Source organism: Salvia splendens, chromosome 12 (genome assembly GCF_004379255.2).
Source record: "Salvia splendens isolate huo1 chromosome 12, SspV2, whole genome shotgun sequence".
Classification (NCBI taxonomy): domain Eukaryota; kingdom Viridiplantae; phylum Streptophyta; class Magnoliopsida; order Lamiales; family Lamiaceae; genus Salvia; species Salvia splendens.
In genome coordinates, this window is record NC_056043.1 from 5,542,356 (window position 1) to 5,562,846 (window position 20,491).

General features: G+C 35.6%; 1 protein-coding gene across 1 annotated transcript; it reads left to right on the forward strand.

Moving 5' to 3' along the window:
• Positions 1-11,538: 11,538 nt before the first annotated feature.
• On the forward strand, positions 11,539-18,822 carry LOC121757439 (protein FAR1-RELATED SEQUENCE 5-like). The gene is made up of 6 exons (XM_042152987.1): positions 11,539-11,557; positions 11,722-11,815; positions 16,363-17,031; positions 17,132-18,153; positions 18,361-18,681; positions 18,815-18,822. Exons 1-6 carry the CDS (start codon positions 11,539-11,541, stop codon positions 18,820-18,822), a joined length of 2,133 nt encoding a protein of 710 aa, XP_042008921.1.
• The last annotated feature ends 1,669 nt before the right edge of the window (positions 18,823-20,491 follow it).

Consider the following 20,491-nt stretch of genomic DNA (forward strand, 5'->3'; position numbering starts at 1 on the left):
AAATCCAACGTCTAAGCCGTTGGTGAATAGAAACGCGCCACGTCGCCCTGCTTAGCGGTACGAACGTGCTCGATGCATCGAGCAGCGCCGTGCCGTCGGTAAGAGCACAGCAGCAGACAGACAGGGGGTGCCGCGCCAGCGGCACGGACGCTGTCCTCCGCATCGAGCACCGATGCAGATGCACTTATGTAGCATGTTGTGAGGCACGCCACACATTGATATATGGCCTAATTAAATACAGTATTAATTTATATTGATATAACCATTAAACTAAAAATCTAAATCCGTCTTCTTTTCGAGCGTTCGGCAAATATGCAACCCTATAAATGTTGGATATTACTATATTTTAGAATATACAAATGCAATATTTTTAACATTAATGTGATATAACTTTGTTTAAAATTACAAACGGTGCATTTTAGACTATTATGTATTTTGAGAATGTAAATGAGGGACGTACAAGTCAAAAAATGAGGGACGTACTTGCAGTATTTTATTTATTTATATTAGGGTACAAAATTAAACTCAAGACGCAAAAATCGAAAAACTTTATAAACATAAAGCAATGTTGTCACTTGGTGAATTCAAAATATATTTCACTATTCACAAGATATTAAGGAATTTGGTGTTGTTGAGTTGGAGATGATTTGTCTTTAATTTTCTGTCTTTAATTTTCTGCATAGAGTTGCCGTTTGAGGATTTTTATTGCATTAATTTTCAACATTAATTAGTTCGTTAGTTTCCTGATTTCATCCCCATTTTTTCATTGTTATTACTGCTATTAATGTCAGCATTAAATTAAACAAGTCGAAGAATTTTCATGATTTCGTCAACAATTTTATACCGATTGTGTATATGAAAGTTTTAAGTACCAAATTAAAAGTTGTATAGTGAATTCTTCATGAACTTATAGAAGTGGGTATTTTAAATTTTGTACCAATTGGATACTTTCCTTTTTCTTTGTTTTGATTTTAAAAAGGCATTTTCTTATATGTATTAGACAGGGTTATAATAAGAAAATAAGTGGAAAATGTGAATTCTTAGAGGTTGAAGTGGAGCAAATCCAAAGACAATATAACACTTCTTTTTACTACAAAATAATGTCTAGTTTTGCTCTTTCAATATTCACAATTTAAAATTATACTATGCTCCGCCTCAAGATAAGTGAAGTATTTCTTTTGGACACAAGATTTAAAAAATTGATATTTAAAAAGTTAAAGTAGAGAGTGTAAAGTATGAGAGAGGGAAAAGTAGAGAAGTAAAGAGAGAATAAAGTAGATGGAGAATAAAGTAAGAGAGATGAATTTTTGCTAAAAAAGAAAATGATTCACTTATAGTGGGACATCCCAAAATGGAATATGATTCGCTTATCTTGGGACGGAGGAAGTATTTTTTATAATATACTTATTATAGTAAACTTTTCATTCACTAAATTATTACTCTCGCATTTTCTTATAAAATTAATATATAAAAGTAAAGCTCGTTGATTTTTTTAACGCACTTTTCTTTATATTTTATAAAAGATGTACATAATTAAAGAAAGGACGTCAATAAAACTAAAATTTAAAAATAAGATTCACTTTCCATTTATTTTCTCACCAACTTTCTTCTATATCTTTTAAAATCTGCACTCAATTAAAAGGGACTTTAAATCATATACCGGATGTAAATGAATTTATACATATCTTTTATAATCTGTAATCAATTAAAAGAGACTTTTAATCATGGACATATACGAAGAAGATATGAATAGAATGAACTAGGGCATTATCACATGACAAGATTTTGTTGTTTCATGGGATGGTATCTTTTATAGATTAGGACATCCTCAATCCTCAGCCTCCACCAACTCTCACACTAAATTACATACCACTAAATGACAGCCATTCCATTCAAACTTTCACTTGCACACTTCCCACTTTTATTCCTCTCTCTCATTTACATTTTTTACCATGTAAATCCTCATTCATCTCTCACTTAATTAAATTTAATTAGTTATTACAGTCTCACACATTCTTGAAATGTCATATATTCCACCGATCCCAGTCCTCAAGAAAAAAAAATGAAATCATGAGGTTATTATAATGATTAGTTGGGTTCACCTAAATTTAGTTGAGTTTTTTGTATTTATACATTTGGGAATTGTTGCACTTTCTAAACAAATTCAAATATTAATTAAATTTAGTTTATAATGTGTTTCATTTGGAAATGATGTTTTAATTTAAAAACACAATCTTTTATAGCTAAAGAATGAAGAAATTGATGTTTGTATTTTGGTCTCGCTCATACAAATAATATTACAAAAATACAATAATAACCGTAAATACTGAATAATAATTTTGTAAAGAATGAAGAAAATGAGATTTATATACTATTGAGTTTGTTGTCCGACAAAGAGGATCAATATTACAAAAATACAATAGTTACAGTAAATATATAATGACAATTGTTAAGGAATGAAGAAATTGAGATTCGTATCTCGGTTTCTCGTCCGTACACAGAGGATGAATACCCTAAAAATGCACTAATGCAGTAAACACTTAACGACAAACTGTTAATGAATTGAAAATTGAGATTCATATATTGGTTTCTCATCCATACGAAGAGGATGAATATTACAAAAATACAATAATTGCAGTAATTATATAACGACAAATTGTTAAGGAATGAAGAAATTGGGATTCGTATCTTGGTCTCTCGTGCATACAAGAGTAGGGATGTCAATGTAGCCCGTAACCCGTGGGCTGGCCCGAATAGCCCGCCAAATTTATAGGGTTATGGTTGGAAATTTCTAGCCCGATAAAATCAAAACCCGATTAACCCGCAACCCATTAGGGCCAGACCCGAAAACCCGACGGGCTGGCCTGAAAACCAGATAAAGTTTCTATTATTCTATTTTTTACTCCTAATTCGACATTTTATTGATTAATTTTAACTAATAAAATAACTTTCAATATATTATTATATATACAAATTATATATTGAATTTTTAATAATATAATAATTGATAAATAAATTAAAAACTTCAAATTCACAAGAAAAAATATTTAAATTTCTAAAACATGCATTAAAATTCTACGAAATATCTCAAATATTAGTATTTGATCATGTTTATGATTGAGTCTAAGCATATATCTCAAATATATCATAATTAATTGTTTTACATTGCATGAATATTAGTAATTTTAATAATTATTTATTGGATTGATCGCATGTTAATATTATCGGTAGCAACCCGATTAACCCGCTAGGCTAGCCCGAAACCCGAGCTTTTAGGGTTAGGGCTGAGCTTTTATAACCCGAAAAAAATACAACCCGATTAGCCCGCACCCGATTGACCCGCAACCCGAGTAGGGTTGGCCCGAAACCCGACGGACCGGCCTGATTGACATCCCTATACAAGAGGAGGAATATTACAAAAAAATATAGTAATTGCAATAGTATCACTTAACGGCAAATTTTAAAAGAATGAGGAAATCGTGATTCGCTTATTGGTTTTGCTTCCGTACATAAATGAGATATATTACAAAAAATACAATAACTATAGTAAACGCTTAACGACAACTTTTTAACGAATGCAGAAATTGAGACTCGTAGCTTGGTCTCTCGTCCGTACAGAGAGGAGGAATATTATAAAAATACAGCTATCGTAGTAAACACTTAACGACAAGATTTTTAAAGTATGAAGAAATTGAGATTCTTATATTGGTTTCGCTTATGTACAAAAAGGAGAATTATTACAAAAATACAATAATTGTAGTGTACACTTAACGACAATTTCTCTTAACGAATGAAGACATCGAGTTTCGTATTTTATTGTCCATACAGAGCGGAAGATTATTACAAAAATATAATAATTGCAGTACACACTTAACGACAAATTTTTAAAGACCGGATTTACTAAAATAAATATTCCACATTTACTAGCAATACTCTCTCTACCTTTAATAAACTACATGAATTTTCATGCAAAATTGATAAAGCGATAATACATAATTAAAAATAATCATTAAAATAATATTAATACTTCATCTGTCCTACAATAAGAGTCATGTTTTATCATTCTGGTTCGTTACACATAAGAGTCTTATTTTACTTTTATTATAAATGGTAAGTGGATCTCACATTCTATAAATTTATTCCCCTTGCAGTTTATTATGAAACTAATATATATATATATATATATATATAGTTGTATTCAAATCATTTTCCCCTTACTAATCATTTCTCCTTCTTAATCTCATGCGTTGATTTATGATGATCCAATGGTTTAAATATTTGACTGAATTTATCAAATTGAATCAATTTTTTACGTCAAAAGGGCAAAATAGAGAATCACTATTGGAGTTAGTTATGGAATGGTCCATGATTTCCTCCGATTGAGGATCTCTCCAGTTTTTCAACAAATTTTCTTCACATTTCGTTTTATTCTTTCTCCATAAGTCCGCGATTTATCGTCTCCATCAGTACGCGATTTATTTTGCTTCGATCACATGGAGATAAATTCGTTTTTCACAGCTTCATCGTCTCCATCATGCTGCGATTTATTTTGCTTCGATCACACGACGATAAATTCGTTTTTCACAGCTTCATCGTATCTGAATCAAACGCATACTGATTTTGATTTTCCACCATATTTCGATTATCAATGGAAGAAGGTAATTTATGCCCATGTTTGTTGATTTGGATGTTTTCAAGTTTTTTCCACAAATTTTCAATTTTCCATATTTCGACTTCGATTATCAATTTTCCACAAATTTTCTTCAGATTTCGTTCCATTCCTTCTCCATCAGTCCACGTTTTATTTTGTAAATGGTCCATGATTTCCTCCGTTGAGGATCTCTGCGGGTTTTCAACAAATTTTCTTCAGATTTCGTTTCATTCCTTCTCCATCAGTCTACGTTTTATTTTGTAAATTATTTTCAGATCAGTCGCCGATCCAAAACGTTGTTTAGCAGGAAATTCGTCTTGGGTTGCAGCAATTCAACCACCAGACTCTTGCGCCGAGGAAATCGTCGTGGATCGTCCGATTGTCGTCGAGCGATAAAACAATGTCGTTTGATTTTTTACCGACGGAGAGGTTGGTGAAATCGGAGTCCTCGAGCGATGGGAGGGAGGTGAGGTAGAGCGAAACACAGTGGTAGAAGAGGTTGCGCTGGTGAGTTGAATAGTTCAACTCGGGGACTTTGAAGTGCTGGTGAACGTGAACTCGGTCGTCGATCCACATAATGTACATATTGTATAGTATAATGCGTAGTTTAGTTTCTGTAATGCATTATTTGTGATATGTAATGAACATTTATACTGAAGCGTTTAATTTAAGTTGTGTCGTATTTCGATGTTTGGCGCACGTTTCTTGTTTTCCCTAAGGGTTTAACAAGCCTAGGGGCTAGGGTATAGTATGTTCTAAGTCTAAAAAATGTTTTCCAAATACACGAGCTGCAGTAATTCGTCTGGGGTTGCACATAATGTATATTTTGTATAGTATAATGCGTATTTTAGATTCTATAATGCATTATTTGTGATATGTAATGAACATTTATCCTGACCCGTTTAATTTAAGTTGTGCCGTGTGTCGTTGTTTGGCGAACGTTTCTTGTTTTCCCTAAGGGTTTGACAAGCCTAGAGGCTAGGGTGTAGTATGTTCTAAGTCTAAAAAACGTTGTCCAAATACACGAGCTGGAGTAATTCGTCTGGGGTTGCACATGCATAACGCGCGGGTATATTTTAAAACAGATATACATTATGTACATATTGTGTAGTATAATGCGTAGTTTAGTTTCTGTAATGCATTGTTTGTGGTATGTAATGAACATTTATCCTTACCCGTTTAATTTAGGTTGTGCCGTGATTTGATGTTTTACGCACGTTTCTTGTTTTCCCTAAGGGTTTAACAAGCCTAGGGGCTAGGGTGTAGTATGTTTTAAGTCTAAAAAACGTTGTCCAAATACACGAGCTGCAGTAATTTGTCTGGGGTTGCACATGCATAACGCGTCGGTATTTTTTAAAACAGATATATTATGTACATATTATGTAGTGTAATGCATAGTTTTAGTTTCTGTAATGCATTATTTGTGATATGTAATGAACATTTATCCTGCCCCGTTTCATTTAAGGTGTGCCGTGTTTCGATGTTTGGCGCACGTTTCTTGTTTTCCCTAAGGGTTTAACAAGCCTAGGGGCTAGGGTCTAGTACGTACAACAACAACCACGTGATGCATAAAACAAGATAAATAATGCATTCAAATAGCCAAATAATGTACAGAATCACTCAAGTAATGAACATATAAATATTGCATTCATTCTTAGACTCATGTACAACAGCAATCTAATGATGCATAAAACATGATAAATAATGCATAGAAATAGCTAAATAATGTACAAATATTGCATTCATTGTTGGACTCATGTACAAGTTCCGTGACGGCTTCCTTCTGCCGAGGAGTTAAACTCTTTATACAATTCAGAAACTCGGTAGGGGTTCGTCGAAAATACAGATGGTCGACGTTCCTACCCCTTGGTTTCCTATCCTCCGTCTCTTTCGGAGCTGTACTAGTCCCGGCCTCTGATACTCGCTCCCGGAATTTCTGGGCAATTCCTACTGGTAGTATATCATCAACCTCCTCGTCGATGTCCAATCTTAGCTGCTTTGATGTTGTATAACATACAGAATAATAACATATAATTAGTTACATAATGTACAAACTGAATAAAATAATGTGGACAATTATACTGCATTCACTTATACACTATTGTACAGAAGCATCAAAATAATGCCTAAAAACTGATACATAATGCATTTTAATAATCAAATAATGTTCAGAATAAATCAACAAATGCACCATGAATATTGCAATCACCCATTGTCTCATGTCCAACAACAGTCACATAAAGCATAAACCATGATAAATAATGCACTAAAATAACTAAATAATATACATATCCGGTCAAGTAATGAACATACAAATATTCCATTCACTCTTTGACCCATGTACAACAGCAGTCACATGATGCATAAAACAGGATAAAAAATGCATTCAAATAGCCAAATAATGAACAGAATCACTCAAGTAATGAACATATAAAAATATTCCATTCACTCTTAGACTCATGTACAACAGCAGTCAAATGATACATAAAACAAGATAAATAATACATAGAAATAGCTACATAAAGTACAGATTCAGGCTAGTTATGAACATAAAAAATATTCCATTCACTCTTTAACTCATGTACAACAGTAGACACTAGATGCATGAAACATGTATATAATGCATAGAAATAGTTAAAAAAAGGCACAACATCAACCTAATAATGCATAACATTAACCCAGTAATGTACATTTAGAAAATAAACATTCAGCCTTCGCTCATACTACAATAATGTACCACACCAACCAAATAATGCAACAATACAACAGAAATAATGGACTCAGATTGCAAGAACAAGACCTCAATCATCAAACAGTAGTTATTATACTGCAAATTTTGAAATATGCCAAAACAGGGTCCTGCAATAATCTGGTCAATAATGTCTCACATCAAACAAATAATGCATGCACTCAAACAGGCAAACAATGCACTTTGCAAATCAGGTAATAAACATACAAATAGTCCATTGACTCTTTGACCTTATACAACAACAGCAACATGCATCATGAAACATGAAATATAATGCATACCAACAGCAGTCACTTGATGGTTCTACCAGCGAACATAATGCATTCATATAGGCAAATAATGCAGAGATTATATCAGGTAATGACCAAACAAATATTCCGTGTACTCTTTGACAATATAAAACATCAGTGACATGATGCATGATACATGATATATAATGCATAAAAATAGGCAATTAATGAGCAGACTCATTGAATTAATGAGCATAAAACTATTGCATTCACTACTTAACCAATGACCAACGACAGTTGGTTGAAGGTTGTACCAGTGAATATAATGCATTCATATAGGCATATAATGCAGAGATTACAACAAGTAATGCACATACACATATTCCATTAAATCTTCGACAATTAAAAACAGCAGTTACATGATGCATGATACATGATACTGTAATGCATATAAATACTGATATAATGTGCAGATCCATTAGAGTAATGAACACACTAATATTGCATTCACTCATAGACTAATTTCCAGCAGCAGACACATAATGGCTACTTAAGAGTTATTAATGCACACGATTAGGTAAATAATGTACAAACGCGATTAAAAAATGTGCATATGAAGTTTGATATAAACCCAATACATCAAGCACAGAATCAGTCCAACAGTCTGTACAAACGCGATTAAAAAATACGCATATGAAATTTGATATAAACCCAATACATCAAGCACAGAATCAGTCCAACAGTCCATGTATTCAAAATGCAAATGAAATTGTTTGCTCACCCTCCTTCTGCGATTGTTGTGAAATTGACGGACGTCCTCTTTTAGAAATTTTAAATCTGCGAAAGACACCAAATAAACATAACCTTATAAGATTTCATCTACAAAATCCCTCACTACAACTGAATGGTGAAAAACGGTTGAATCGTCGTGTGGGTGGTGTGTTATGATGGGAAAATCAGGGATAACGCTTGATGGAACTCAGAAAGTAAACCAGTAAATTAAAGTTCGAAAAACCCTACCTCCTCGTCGACCCGCAGAAGAAACTTGCACAAAACCGGAATGGTTGTTGGACAGTAAATCCGACATCGATTGAAGTTCAGAGAGAACGGCGGAACCTTGAGAAAAGGCGGCTAGGGTTTTGAAAGGGGATGGAAATTGGGGGGAAGAAGCGGGTAGAGAGATTGATTCGTTAATACGTTTGGCGTGAATGATGTGTAGAGTAGATGGAAGGTCGTGGGTATATCCCGCTTAAATCTCGCACATGCCGTTTTCGGGAGTTTTTGAGTGTATAAATTTACTAATTCACCCCCATGATGCACGAAATGCACCAAATAATGAACCTACGAGATCATATCTAGGCTTATAATCCGGAGCGTCCATCAATCTAATCCAACGCTCTATATTGAGAAGGAACTTAAATCTAAGGGGAGAAAAGGAGATTAACACTACCCTATATATATATATATATATATATATATATATATATATATATATAACCCTATAACCAAATCTGGACCACACATTTTTAAAATCACGCGGTTGATATTCAAACTTAGATTTACTTCATAAAAAAAAGCGCGGGGGTAAATATGTCATTTCGCTCATGATAAAATTTACGTATCCAAACTTCGCTCATTTAATTTCTGAATTTCGCTCATTTTATCAGTCAGTCAAAAGTATCATTTTATCAACTCAGAGTATCATTCTATGCAATAAACCTAACATATATCATTTTATCAGTCAGTCAAAAGTATCATTTTATCAACTCAGAGTATCATTCTATCCGGCAAAACTATCATTTTATCAGTTTTATGTCATTTTGTCACGTTAAAGTATCATTTTATCAGCTTATATGCAATTTCTTCAGCTAAACTATCATTTTTATAAGGTTACTGTCATTTTATCCGCTTAGATTATCATTTTATCAGGTAAAAGTATCATTTTATTAAACAAAAATGTCATTTTATACACCAAAAATATCTATCATTCTATCGGCTGAAAGTATCATTCTACCCGGCAAAACTATCATTCTATCGGCTGAAAGTATCATTCTATCCGGCAAAACTATCATTTTATCAGTTTTATGTCATTTTGTCACGTTAAAGTATCATTTTATCAGCTTATATGCAATTTCTTCAGCTAAACTATCATTTTTATAAGGTTACTGTCATTTTATCCGCTTAGATTATCATTTTATCAGGTAAAAGTATCATTTTATTAAACAAAAATGTCATTTTATACACCAAAAATACCTATCATTCTATCGGCTGAAAGTATCATTCTACCCGGCAAAACTATCATTCTATCGGCTGAAAGTATCATTCTATCCGGCAAAACTATCATTTTATGCAGTAAACCTAACATTTATAAGCTAAAAGTATCATTTTATCAACTCAGAGTATCATTCTATCCGGAAAAAACTATCATTTTTATAAGGTTTCTGTAATTTTATCCGCTTAGATTATCATTTTATCAGGTAAAAGTATCATTTTATTAAACAAAAATGTCATTTTATACACCAAAAATACCTATCATTCTATCGGCTGAAAGTATCATTCTACCCGGCAAAACTATCATTCTATCTGCTGAACGTATCATTCTATCCGGCAAAACTATCATTTTATGCAGTAAACCTAACATTTATAAGCTAAAAGTATCATTTTATCAACTCAGAGTATCATTCTATCCGACAAAACTATTATTCTATGCAATAAACCTATCATTTTATCATTTTATCAATCAGTCAAAAGTATCATTTTATCACCTCATAGTATCATTCTATCCGGCAAAACTATCATTCTATGCAATAAACCTATCATTTTATCATTTTATCAGTCAGTCAAAAGTATCATTTTATCAACTCAGAGTATCATTCTATCCGGCAAAACTATCATTCTATGCAATAAACCTATCATTTTATCAGTCAGTTAAAAGTATCATTTTATCAACTCAGAGTATCATTCTATCCGGCAAAACTATCATTCTATGCAATAAACCTATCATTTTATCATTTAACGTGATATTTGGTGAAATTCAGAAATTAAATGAGGGAAATGACAGTTTTACCCCCGCGCTTTTTTTTATGAAGTAAATCTAAGTTTGAATCTCAAAACTATCATTCTATGCAATAAACCTATCATTTTATCATTTTACGTGATATTTGGCAAAATTCAGAAATTAAATGAGAGAAATGACAGTTTTACCCCGCGCTTTTTTTTATGAAGTAAATCTAAGTTTGAATCTCAACCGCATGATTAGAAATATGTGGTCCAGATTTGGTTATAGGGTTACTACGATATTTAGGGGTTATCATATGATCACGACTATATATATATAGGTCCATGATCAATTGAGATTTTTTTTGCTAATTGAGAAATGAGATGCAACATCAGCCACTCATTTTAATTAAATGAGTGGTCCAGATTTTGCCACACAAAAAATACTTTTAAATTAATTTAATACGAAAGGGTATAATGGTCATTTCGCGGTTTAATTTAGGGTTCTTCAGCGTTATGTGAGATTAGCGTTTGGCGATTTGCGATTTCTCAGAGATCTCTCTGAGGCCATTGATTCCAACGTTTTCTGATTCAATTGAGTCGAAAATTAGAACACAGACGCTTTCAACGATTTCAACGATCTCTGCTTCGACGATTCCTCAGCATATCAATTTTCGACGATTTCTGCTTCGACGGTTTCAACGACCAATTCGACGCAGTTTGGTTGAATCTGAAGTTTTTAGGTTGATTTTATCGACTTTGATTCTGTTTTTATGCTTTATTTGTTGATGCCCAGTCGAATTTGTTCCTAATCATTTTTATTTTTATTTTTTTCATATGTAGCTTCGAGTTCAATTCGTAATCAAAAGGTAAGGTGTTATCTGATGGATTCTTCATCTTATTCCGAGTCGATGTCGACTAATGGTGAAGGTAATTTGGATTGGTTTTCATTAACATGCCTTTTTTGTAATTTGTTGGTGAATTATACTCTGTTGACATAAATCCGCAGTTATTGATATTTGAATTGACTTTCTGTTGACATAAATGCAAATCTGTTGATATCATGTATGTTACCTGTTAAATATTGTATGTAGATATACGCTTTGTTAACATGCACAATAGTTGTATGCAAAATGCACTCTCCCCTGGCTATAGAGCTTCTGCTGTGGTGTTTGTTGGTGGAGGAAGGTGTTATGGGTAGGGTTGACGGTTCATGATAGGATGTCTAAGATGTTGGTGTTGTTGTGTTAGTGCTGCATATTTTGAGATTTTGATTCTGTTGTGGGTCATTTAAGATATGATAGTTGACATTATGTTCTGATTTGAATTGAAGTTTTATTGATATAAATGCAAATATGTTGACATGATGTCTGTTACATGTTAAATATTTTATTTAGCTGTACTCGTTGTTAACATTTTTTTGACATACGAAAAACCCCTGCTGAAATGCAAAATGCAAAATGCACCCTCCCATGTCTGAAGAACCCCTGCTGTGGTGTTTATTGTTGGAGGAAGGGGTTATGGCTATGGTTGATAGTCCATGATAGGATGACTGATATGTTGGTGCTGCTTATTTTGACATTTTGATTCTGGATTCAGGTGTTGGTCAGTTAAGATATCGTAGTTCACATTATCTGTTTTAGGTTGTTGACATATTTTTCCATCATGTAGTAGGACCTGTTAGGATTCGCACACACAAGGCTTTCACACACTCAATAAGATCACACACTCACTGTTGTATGAGATCACACAATGCAGAAAACACACACACTCACACTTTGAGTATTGAAGATGATAATCTTGGAGAGAAAACTGGAAAACTCTTTATTGATTAAACTCTACTCTAAACTACATACACGGTGAGCTATTTTAAAGCTCTATAATCAAGTAGCAACTGCTACTAACTAACTACAAGAAGAATCAAGAAAGCAAGAAGAATAACCGCTACATCTCAGCTAACTAACTGCTGCTCCAACGGCTAGTTCGGCTAGGTTGCTTCTTCCTTCTCGGTTCAAGACCGAACTCCTTCCTCGGTTCAAGACCGAACTCCTTCCTCGGCTTACAACCGAACTCCTTCCTACTCGGCTCATTCCAGCTCAACGCCGAGCTTCCTTACCGAGCTTCCTTACCGAGCTTCCTTACCGCTGAGCTTACCGACTTCTGCCTTCTTCTTCTCGGCTAGTTCCAGGCTAGTTCCAGCTCGGTAAGCCGAGCTTACCGAACTCCTTTCTAGCCGAGCTTCTTCCAACTGAAATGAGCACTCCATTATTACAATTCTCCACCTGAGGGCTCATCTCAGTTCTTGCACAAACATTGATCAATTTCTTGCAATGATCAAACTTGTCTCTACCTAGAGACTTTGTTAGCATGTCAGCCGGATTGTGCAAGGTGTTAATCTTAATCACCTTCACTCTCCCATTTTCAACTGTATTCAGCTTGGATTTGTCCACCAAAATCCATGTTTTGTTCTTGAGTAAAGACTCTATTTCCTCATTCATGGCTTCAATCCATCTTTCTTTATCTTTACTCTGCATAGCTTCTTTATATGTGAGTGGATCTGCACCATCAATACCTTCAGCTGCACACAGAGCATAATACACAACATCAGAGAACTTTGTTGGTGGCCTTGTTTCTCTTCTAACTCTGTCCATTGCAAGCTGATAGTCTCTGATAGAGTCTGATATAGACTCACCAGCCTGGTTGCCCTGAGTTGGAGCCTCTTCTTTATCTGAATCAGACTCACTCCCTGAGTCAATAACTCCACCTGCTCCTAGGCCAACCCCCACAGGCTCCACCTTGAAGAAATCACCCTCATCTTCACTGGAGTCCAGCTTATCTTTCAGGTATGGAATCTGATCCTCCAAGAACACCACATCCCTACTCACCAAGACCTTCTGCTTACCGGGCTCAATACACCAGAGCCTATACCCCTTAACACCCCTCTGATACCCCAGCAAGATACATTTCAGAGCCCTAGCTTCAAGCTTACTTTGCCTAGCATGAGCATAGGCCACACACCCAAACACCTTGTATTTTGAGTAGTCACTATGAGCTCCATACCACATGTAATCAGGAGTTTCAGATTTCAGGGCAGTAGATGGGCATTTATTGATGAGATAGGCTGCTGTATACACAGCCTCACCCCAGAATCTGCTGCTCAAACCAGAACCAAGAAGTAGGCACCTCACCCTCTCTAGGATTGTCCTATTCATCCTCTCCACAACACCATTTTGCTGAGGATTACCAGGAACAGTCCGGTGCCTCTTCATACCCTTCTCTTTACAAAACAGATCAAACTCAGCAGACAAGAATTCTAGGCCATTGTCTGTCCTTAAGCATTTAACACTTCTACCCTTCTCTAGCTCAACCTCCTTACACCATATCTTGAACTTTGTGAGTGTTTCAGATTTTTCTTTAAGAATATATACCCACAACTTCCTTGTATAGTCATCAATGATAGCTAGATAATACTTTCCTTCACCAATTGAACACACCGGTGAAGGCCCCCAAAGATCACTATGTATGTAGTCTAAAGGGGCTGTAGAAGAGTGAATACCTGTAGGATAGGGTGCCTTCTTAGCCTTTCCAAGTATACACTGCTCACAGGGGTCCATCTTGTTGAAATCTCCAGAGATCAGACCCTTCTTGATGAGTTCTTTCAAGCTTCCTTCAGCTGGGTGGCCCAATCTCTTGTGCCATAGCATTATGGAATCATCTGACACTGCATTGCTTTCTCCATCAACAGCCTTAGCCTTCAGATAATAGAGAATATGCTCTCTGTCAGCCTCCATCATCACTGCATCTCCAGATTTCACAAACAATTTTCCTTGACTCATCAATATGTTCTGTTCCAGCATTCCCAATGAGATGAGGTTCCTCTTTACTTCTGGAATATACCTCACCCCAGTTAGGATCTTTATAGAGCCATCTTGTAGGCTTAGCTTTACCTTCCCTATTCCTTTGATCTGACAAATGTGATTATTACCAAGAACAACCGTACCCGATGCTTCTTGAAGATCATGAAACCAGCTTCTATTGGGGCACATATGGAAGCTGCACCCCGAGTCCATTATCCACCTATGACTGACCCCACTATCACTGATATTCATGAGTTGAGCCGGGGGATCAGCACTCTCCACACAATCAGATTGATTGTGTCCCTCAGAGGCCATCTTTCTCTTCCATGCATGACAATCTTTCTTCAAATGTCCAGGTTTCTTGCACCAATAGCAAGCTCTGGTTTCCTTCTGAGCATCAGAACTTGAGGGTTTAGGGCCCTCAAACTTCTTCTTGAAGTTCTGCTTCTTGAACTTCTTCACATTCAAGGCCTCTGCAGCTTGAACATTGGAGCTTGCAGAGCCTCTGTTGGCTGTCTTCTGGAGTTCTTTGGCCATCAAGGCTGAATAGACTTCTGCATAGGTGATAGGTTTATCTCTTCCATAGATAATTGCATCACTTAGCTGGTCATACGAGCTAGGCAAGGCATTCAAGGTGAGAATGGCCTTATCCTCATCTGAGATCTTGACATCAACAGATCCTAGGTCATCAATGATCTTGTTGAACTCCTCTAGCTGCTCAATGATGGACCTATCTCCAGAAAAACTATAGGCATACAGCCTCTTCTTGAGATACAGCCGGTTAGCCAAGGATTTGGCCAAGTAAACTTCATCTAACTTGTCCAAGATCTCCACCGCAGTCTTGGCTTCTTGAACTTCCCTCAAGACCTTATCTCCAAGGCACAGAATCACTGCAGAATGTGCCTTGAGCTGCATTTCCTCCATCTTTGCCTGAGCTTTTTCATCAAGCACTGGAGCCTTTCCTTTCTCCTCTGGTTTTGCAAGAACTGCCGCCAAGCCTTGTTGAATTAAAACCGCCTTCATCTTCATCTTCCACAGGCCATAATCATTCTTGCCTGTGAACTTTTCTGCATCAAGCCTTGCTGCCATCTCTGAAACCGTTTGATCCTCTGCAAATCAGTTTCAATATCCCTTTCCCACAGACGGCGCCACTTGTTAGGATTCGCACACACAAGGCTTTCACACACTCAATAAGATCACACACACACTCACTGTTGTATGAGATCACACAATGCAGAAAACACACACACTCACACTTTGAGTATTGAAGATGATAATCTTGGAGAGAAAACTGGAAAACTCTTTATTGATTAAACTCTACTCTAAACTACATACACGGTGAGCTATTTTAAAGCTCTATAATCAAGTAGCAACTGCTACTAACTAACTACAAGAAGAATCAAGAAAGCAAGAAGAATAACCGCTACATCTCAGCTAACTAACTGCTGCTCCAACGGCTAGTTCGGCTAGGTTGCTTCTTCCTTCTCGGTTCAAGACCGAACTCCTTCCTCGGTTCAAGACCAAACTCCTTCCTCGGCTTACAACCGAACTCCTTCCTACTCGGCTCATTCCAGCTCAACGCCGAGCTTCCTTACCGAGCTTCCTTACCGAGCTTCCTTACCGCTGAGCTTACCGACTTCTGCCTTCTTCTTCTCGGCTAGTTCCAGCTCGGTAAGCCGAGCTTACCGAACTCCTTTCTAGCCGAGCTTCTTCCAACTGAAATGAGCACTCCATTATTACAGGACCTGTTATTCCAATTTGCAAGGCTGAGTTGAGGCCTTATGAAGGTCAAAAATTTTCTTCACTTGAGGAGGGAATTTGCTTCTATGAAAAGTATGCTCAAGAGGCTTGTTTTGATTTTCGAAGATTTGGAAATAGGTCTAGTGGTAGTGGTGGTGTTATTACTTTTCAGTATGTTGTCTGCAACAGACAAGGTTTTCATACAGTTGATCCGTTGGATGTCGACGTAATTATATCTGACGATGTGAACGTATCAGATGACGATGAAGTTACTTCAAAGAAGAAACGCAGACGTGGCACAAAAAGGTGTGGATGTGGAGCAAGGATCAGTTTCAGGTTTTATTCTGATTGTGGTGTTAAATATTATCTTGTGCATCAATTCATTGAGGAACACAATCATGCTATGGTTGACAAAGATCATAAGCGATTTATGAAAGGAAATCGCAGTATGAATGATGTTCATCACAAGTTTGTTGAAGATTGCACCAAAGCTAACATCGGTCCTACTTCAACTTTCAACTTATTAAAGGAGTTTTTTGGTGGTTATGATGTTGTTGGGTGTACGTTGAATGATGTTAGGAATTGTTCTCGTGATATTAAAGAGAAACTGAAAGAAGTGGATGTTCAAATGATCCTAAATCAGATGCAAGAGAAGAAGAGAATTTGTGAAGGCTTTTTTTACAAATATCAATTATCACCCGATGATAATAAGTTAGTGAGCTTATTTTGGTCTGATGCAGAGTCTCGAAAACACTACCACATGTTTGGAGATGTTGTAGCATTTGATACAACATATTCGACAAACAGGTAGTTTATTTATTATACTTGGTAATTATGAAAAAATTTGTTGACATTGGTTATTATGAAAATTTTGTTGATGTTTTGTGTTGATCTATTTGTTCAATAGGTATCGTATGGTGTTTGGTCCATTTACCGGGAAAGACAATCACGGGTGTCCTATTGCATTTGGAGCTGGTTTTGTATCCAGTGAGAATTGTGATGCATTCTCATGGCTTTTTACTGTGTTTGTTGAATGCATGGGTGTTGCTCCAAGGATCATAATCACAGACCAAGATTGGGGAATGAGGCTTGCAATTGAGAAGGTATTATCCGATACAAGGCATCGTTTGTGCATGTGGCATATTATGAGCAAGTTGTTCGAGAAAATACCTAAATCTATTTCTAACAGAGAACAGTTTAGTAAGGAGTTTAAGGCTTGTGTTTGGTCAGAATTGTTAGATCCAGAAGAGTTTGACATATTATGGACTGGTATTGTTGAAAAATATGGTATGGAAGATCATAAATGGTTTAAGGACATGTTTGCTGTTAGACATATGTGGATCCCAGCCTACTTTAGAGATGTTCCTATGGGTTCTTTAATGAGAACAACATCTTTTTCAGAATCTGAAAATAGTTTTTTTAAGAGGTACTCGAAACCGTTGTTTAATTTTGCTGACTTCACTCTTCAGTATAACAACGCCATTGATGCTCAAAGGAATCAAACTGAAAGGCTTGACTATTATGATTCTGTAATCTCTCCAAAATATGCCACTGATTTAGCATTTGAGAAGCAATTGGCATCTGTATACACGGATAGGATGTTTAGAGTAGTACAAGAATTGATTTCTGAGGCTGATAAGAGTTGTCGGATGATTAGCATGTCTACTTTGGAGAACATCGAGGTCTTTAAAGTTTCTGATGCTAGAAAGAAGACCTTCACAGTTACACATGAGAAAGAGACTGAGTCATTTGATTGTGAGTGTAAACTGTTTGAAAGGTGTGGTTACCTATGCAGCCACCTTTTCTTCGTCCTCAGAAACAAAGATGTCAACAATATTCCAGAGAAGTATGTTGGTAACCGGTGGCTGAAAAGTGATTTATTGAAGGCAATTCATGGTCTCACGAGTGATGAAAGTGCGTTGGGCAAAGGTATGTGAACTGTTTCCTATAGATATTTCAGTTGATTTGTCATATGTTGCTCAAACAAGACGCCAACATTCTCTGTATCTAACAAAAAACACTCATGTTTAGAGTATTTTAATTTTGTGTTGACATAAACTGTATAGGCTGTTGACATATTACAGATTTAGTGTACATATAATTTATATAGGATATTGACATGTTATATGTTTGCAGGTTCTAACGAAGATGACAAGCTACAGATTGGGAACAGGTGTCATGGACGTTACTTTGGTCTATATCAACGCGCTTTTAAGAATAAAAATCATCTGATTGCATTGGATAATTTGCTTGCGGGTATTGCTCCTCAAATTTTTACTGATGACACTACTGGATCTTCATCAGTTGATAAAAATGATTCCATCATGAACATATATGGTATTGTTGTACCTGAAGACATAACTGCTCATGCTCCAGATGTGGTTAGTACAAAGGGAGGTGCAAGTGACAAGAAAAGCAGGATTAAGTCGAGCATAGAGAAAGCAATTGAAAAAGCAAGTAAACTTCATAGGCGTTGTGGAAAGTGTCATAAAGTGACTGATCATAATGCCAGGAGTTGTGGCAGAAAGTAGACATAATTGTTCTTTTTTAACAAACATAGTTGTTTTTGAGTTTTTAATATATGCTACAGGTTATTGACATTTTCTTATTAGTAGTTGATATTTAATTTTGGCTATTGATATGAGAATTATTTAGTTGTTGACATTTTATACAGTTTATTGACATTTTTTTATATGTTTTAACATGTGATTTGCTGTCTATTGACATGTATTATATGACCATAATTCATGTACATGTGCCAAATAGGGGGTAAAATATTTGTTTTTTTTAATTATAAGATTTATTTTTAAGTTGATGACATTTTCTTATTTGTTTTTAACATTTGATTTGTTGTCTATTGAAATGTATTATATGACTACACGTACAAGCGACGTCAACTGTGTTACAAGCCATGTCAACTACATGCACTAGCCATGTCAACTACACGCACTAGCCATGTCAACTACACGCACTAGCTATGTCAACTACACGCACTAGCCATGTCAACTACACGCAAAGCAATGTCAACATTTAACATTAATATCACTTTTTGTTTACTTCTTTCTACAACTAAACAACTTCTTGTACTTGTTGTTTAGCTCAAGCAATTTCTCCATGTTTGCTTCCATCCAATCATGCGCCAGTTGTAACATCGGCGACCTTTGGTTATTGTAAATCGATGAAATCATTGTGTAGCAATACCTTCCTCTGAGTATCTTGGGAATCTTTACACTACGTGCAGAGAAGCCAATATCCCATTTACTGCCCTTTTTGCAACATAGGTCTCCATGTGCCTCATCAAATAGACACCACAGTCCTTCTTGTTCGTGCTTGTGGCCCATTCTAAATGCAGAAAGTTGAGTGAAGACTTGTTTATATTTTCTGAAATATCTAACATTTTCTTCTCTATGAAGTATGCTTCAAACATATCTTTCTGCAAAATATATAAATAACTAAATCAAACTACACAAACAAAGCATTTTAACATGATGTGGAAATTATGTTAACCAAATGTAGAGAATATGTCAATAACATAGATAAAAGCATACCATTAAACCAATATCAATGTCATACTTCTCGAACGGATCCATATCTTTATGTGGCTTGCTGTTATCTATTATCTCAATGGTGTTTTTCTTCATCCAATATACTACAAGATAGTAATGGAAATTTGCACAAACTGGGAAGAAGACCTGTATGACATGAAAGATAAAATGCCATTAAAGATAAAATTATATCCAAAGAACACCTGTTCATATTCTTACGTAAATGTCATTGTGAGATGTTATTACCAAATCAATTTCTCTCCAGTTGAAATCTGGTCTTCTTTGAATCTCATTATCTATCTGAGAAATGAAATTCTTCCTTGCTTTCGAAGCATCCCAATTATCCGGCCGATTTGTTACATTGAAATTCTGCACTTAACATGTTTGGTTAAGGAGACGTCTGATTCAAACAGTTTAGCTATAATTTAAGATTACTTACACATGGAGATGTAGTCAGAAAAAAGCGTGAAAGTGATGTTGTGGGCCTTTCTTTTTCTCTGTTGTTCAGGTGTGAAGCCCATGCGTTAATTACACCAGCATTAATTTCTTCATGGGGCTTCAGTGACGAAAACAATTCCTTGGTTGCCCAAGCAAAATCATCCTCATAAACGCATGCATCTCTGAAATGAAGTTATACAAACGACACAAGAACAACATTCTTCAATCATGTTAACTGCACGGAAAACTAAAAATATTTTTTAGAGCAATGAAATAATTAAATG

Bases quoted from the DNA above. Each gene is read 5' to 3' on its own strand.
- LOC121757439 (XM_042152987.1), top strand. The intron at 11,816-16,362 runs GTGTTATGGGTA...ATTTGGAAATAG, and splicing joins GTGTTTGTTGGTGGAGGAAG to GTCTAGTGGTAGTGGTGGTG. The intron at 17,032-17,131 runs GTAGTTTATTTA...TTTGTTCAATAG, and splicing joins ACAACATATTCGACAAACAG to GTATCGTATGGTGTTTGGTC.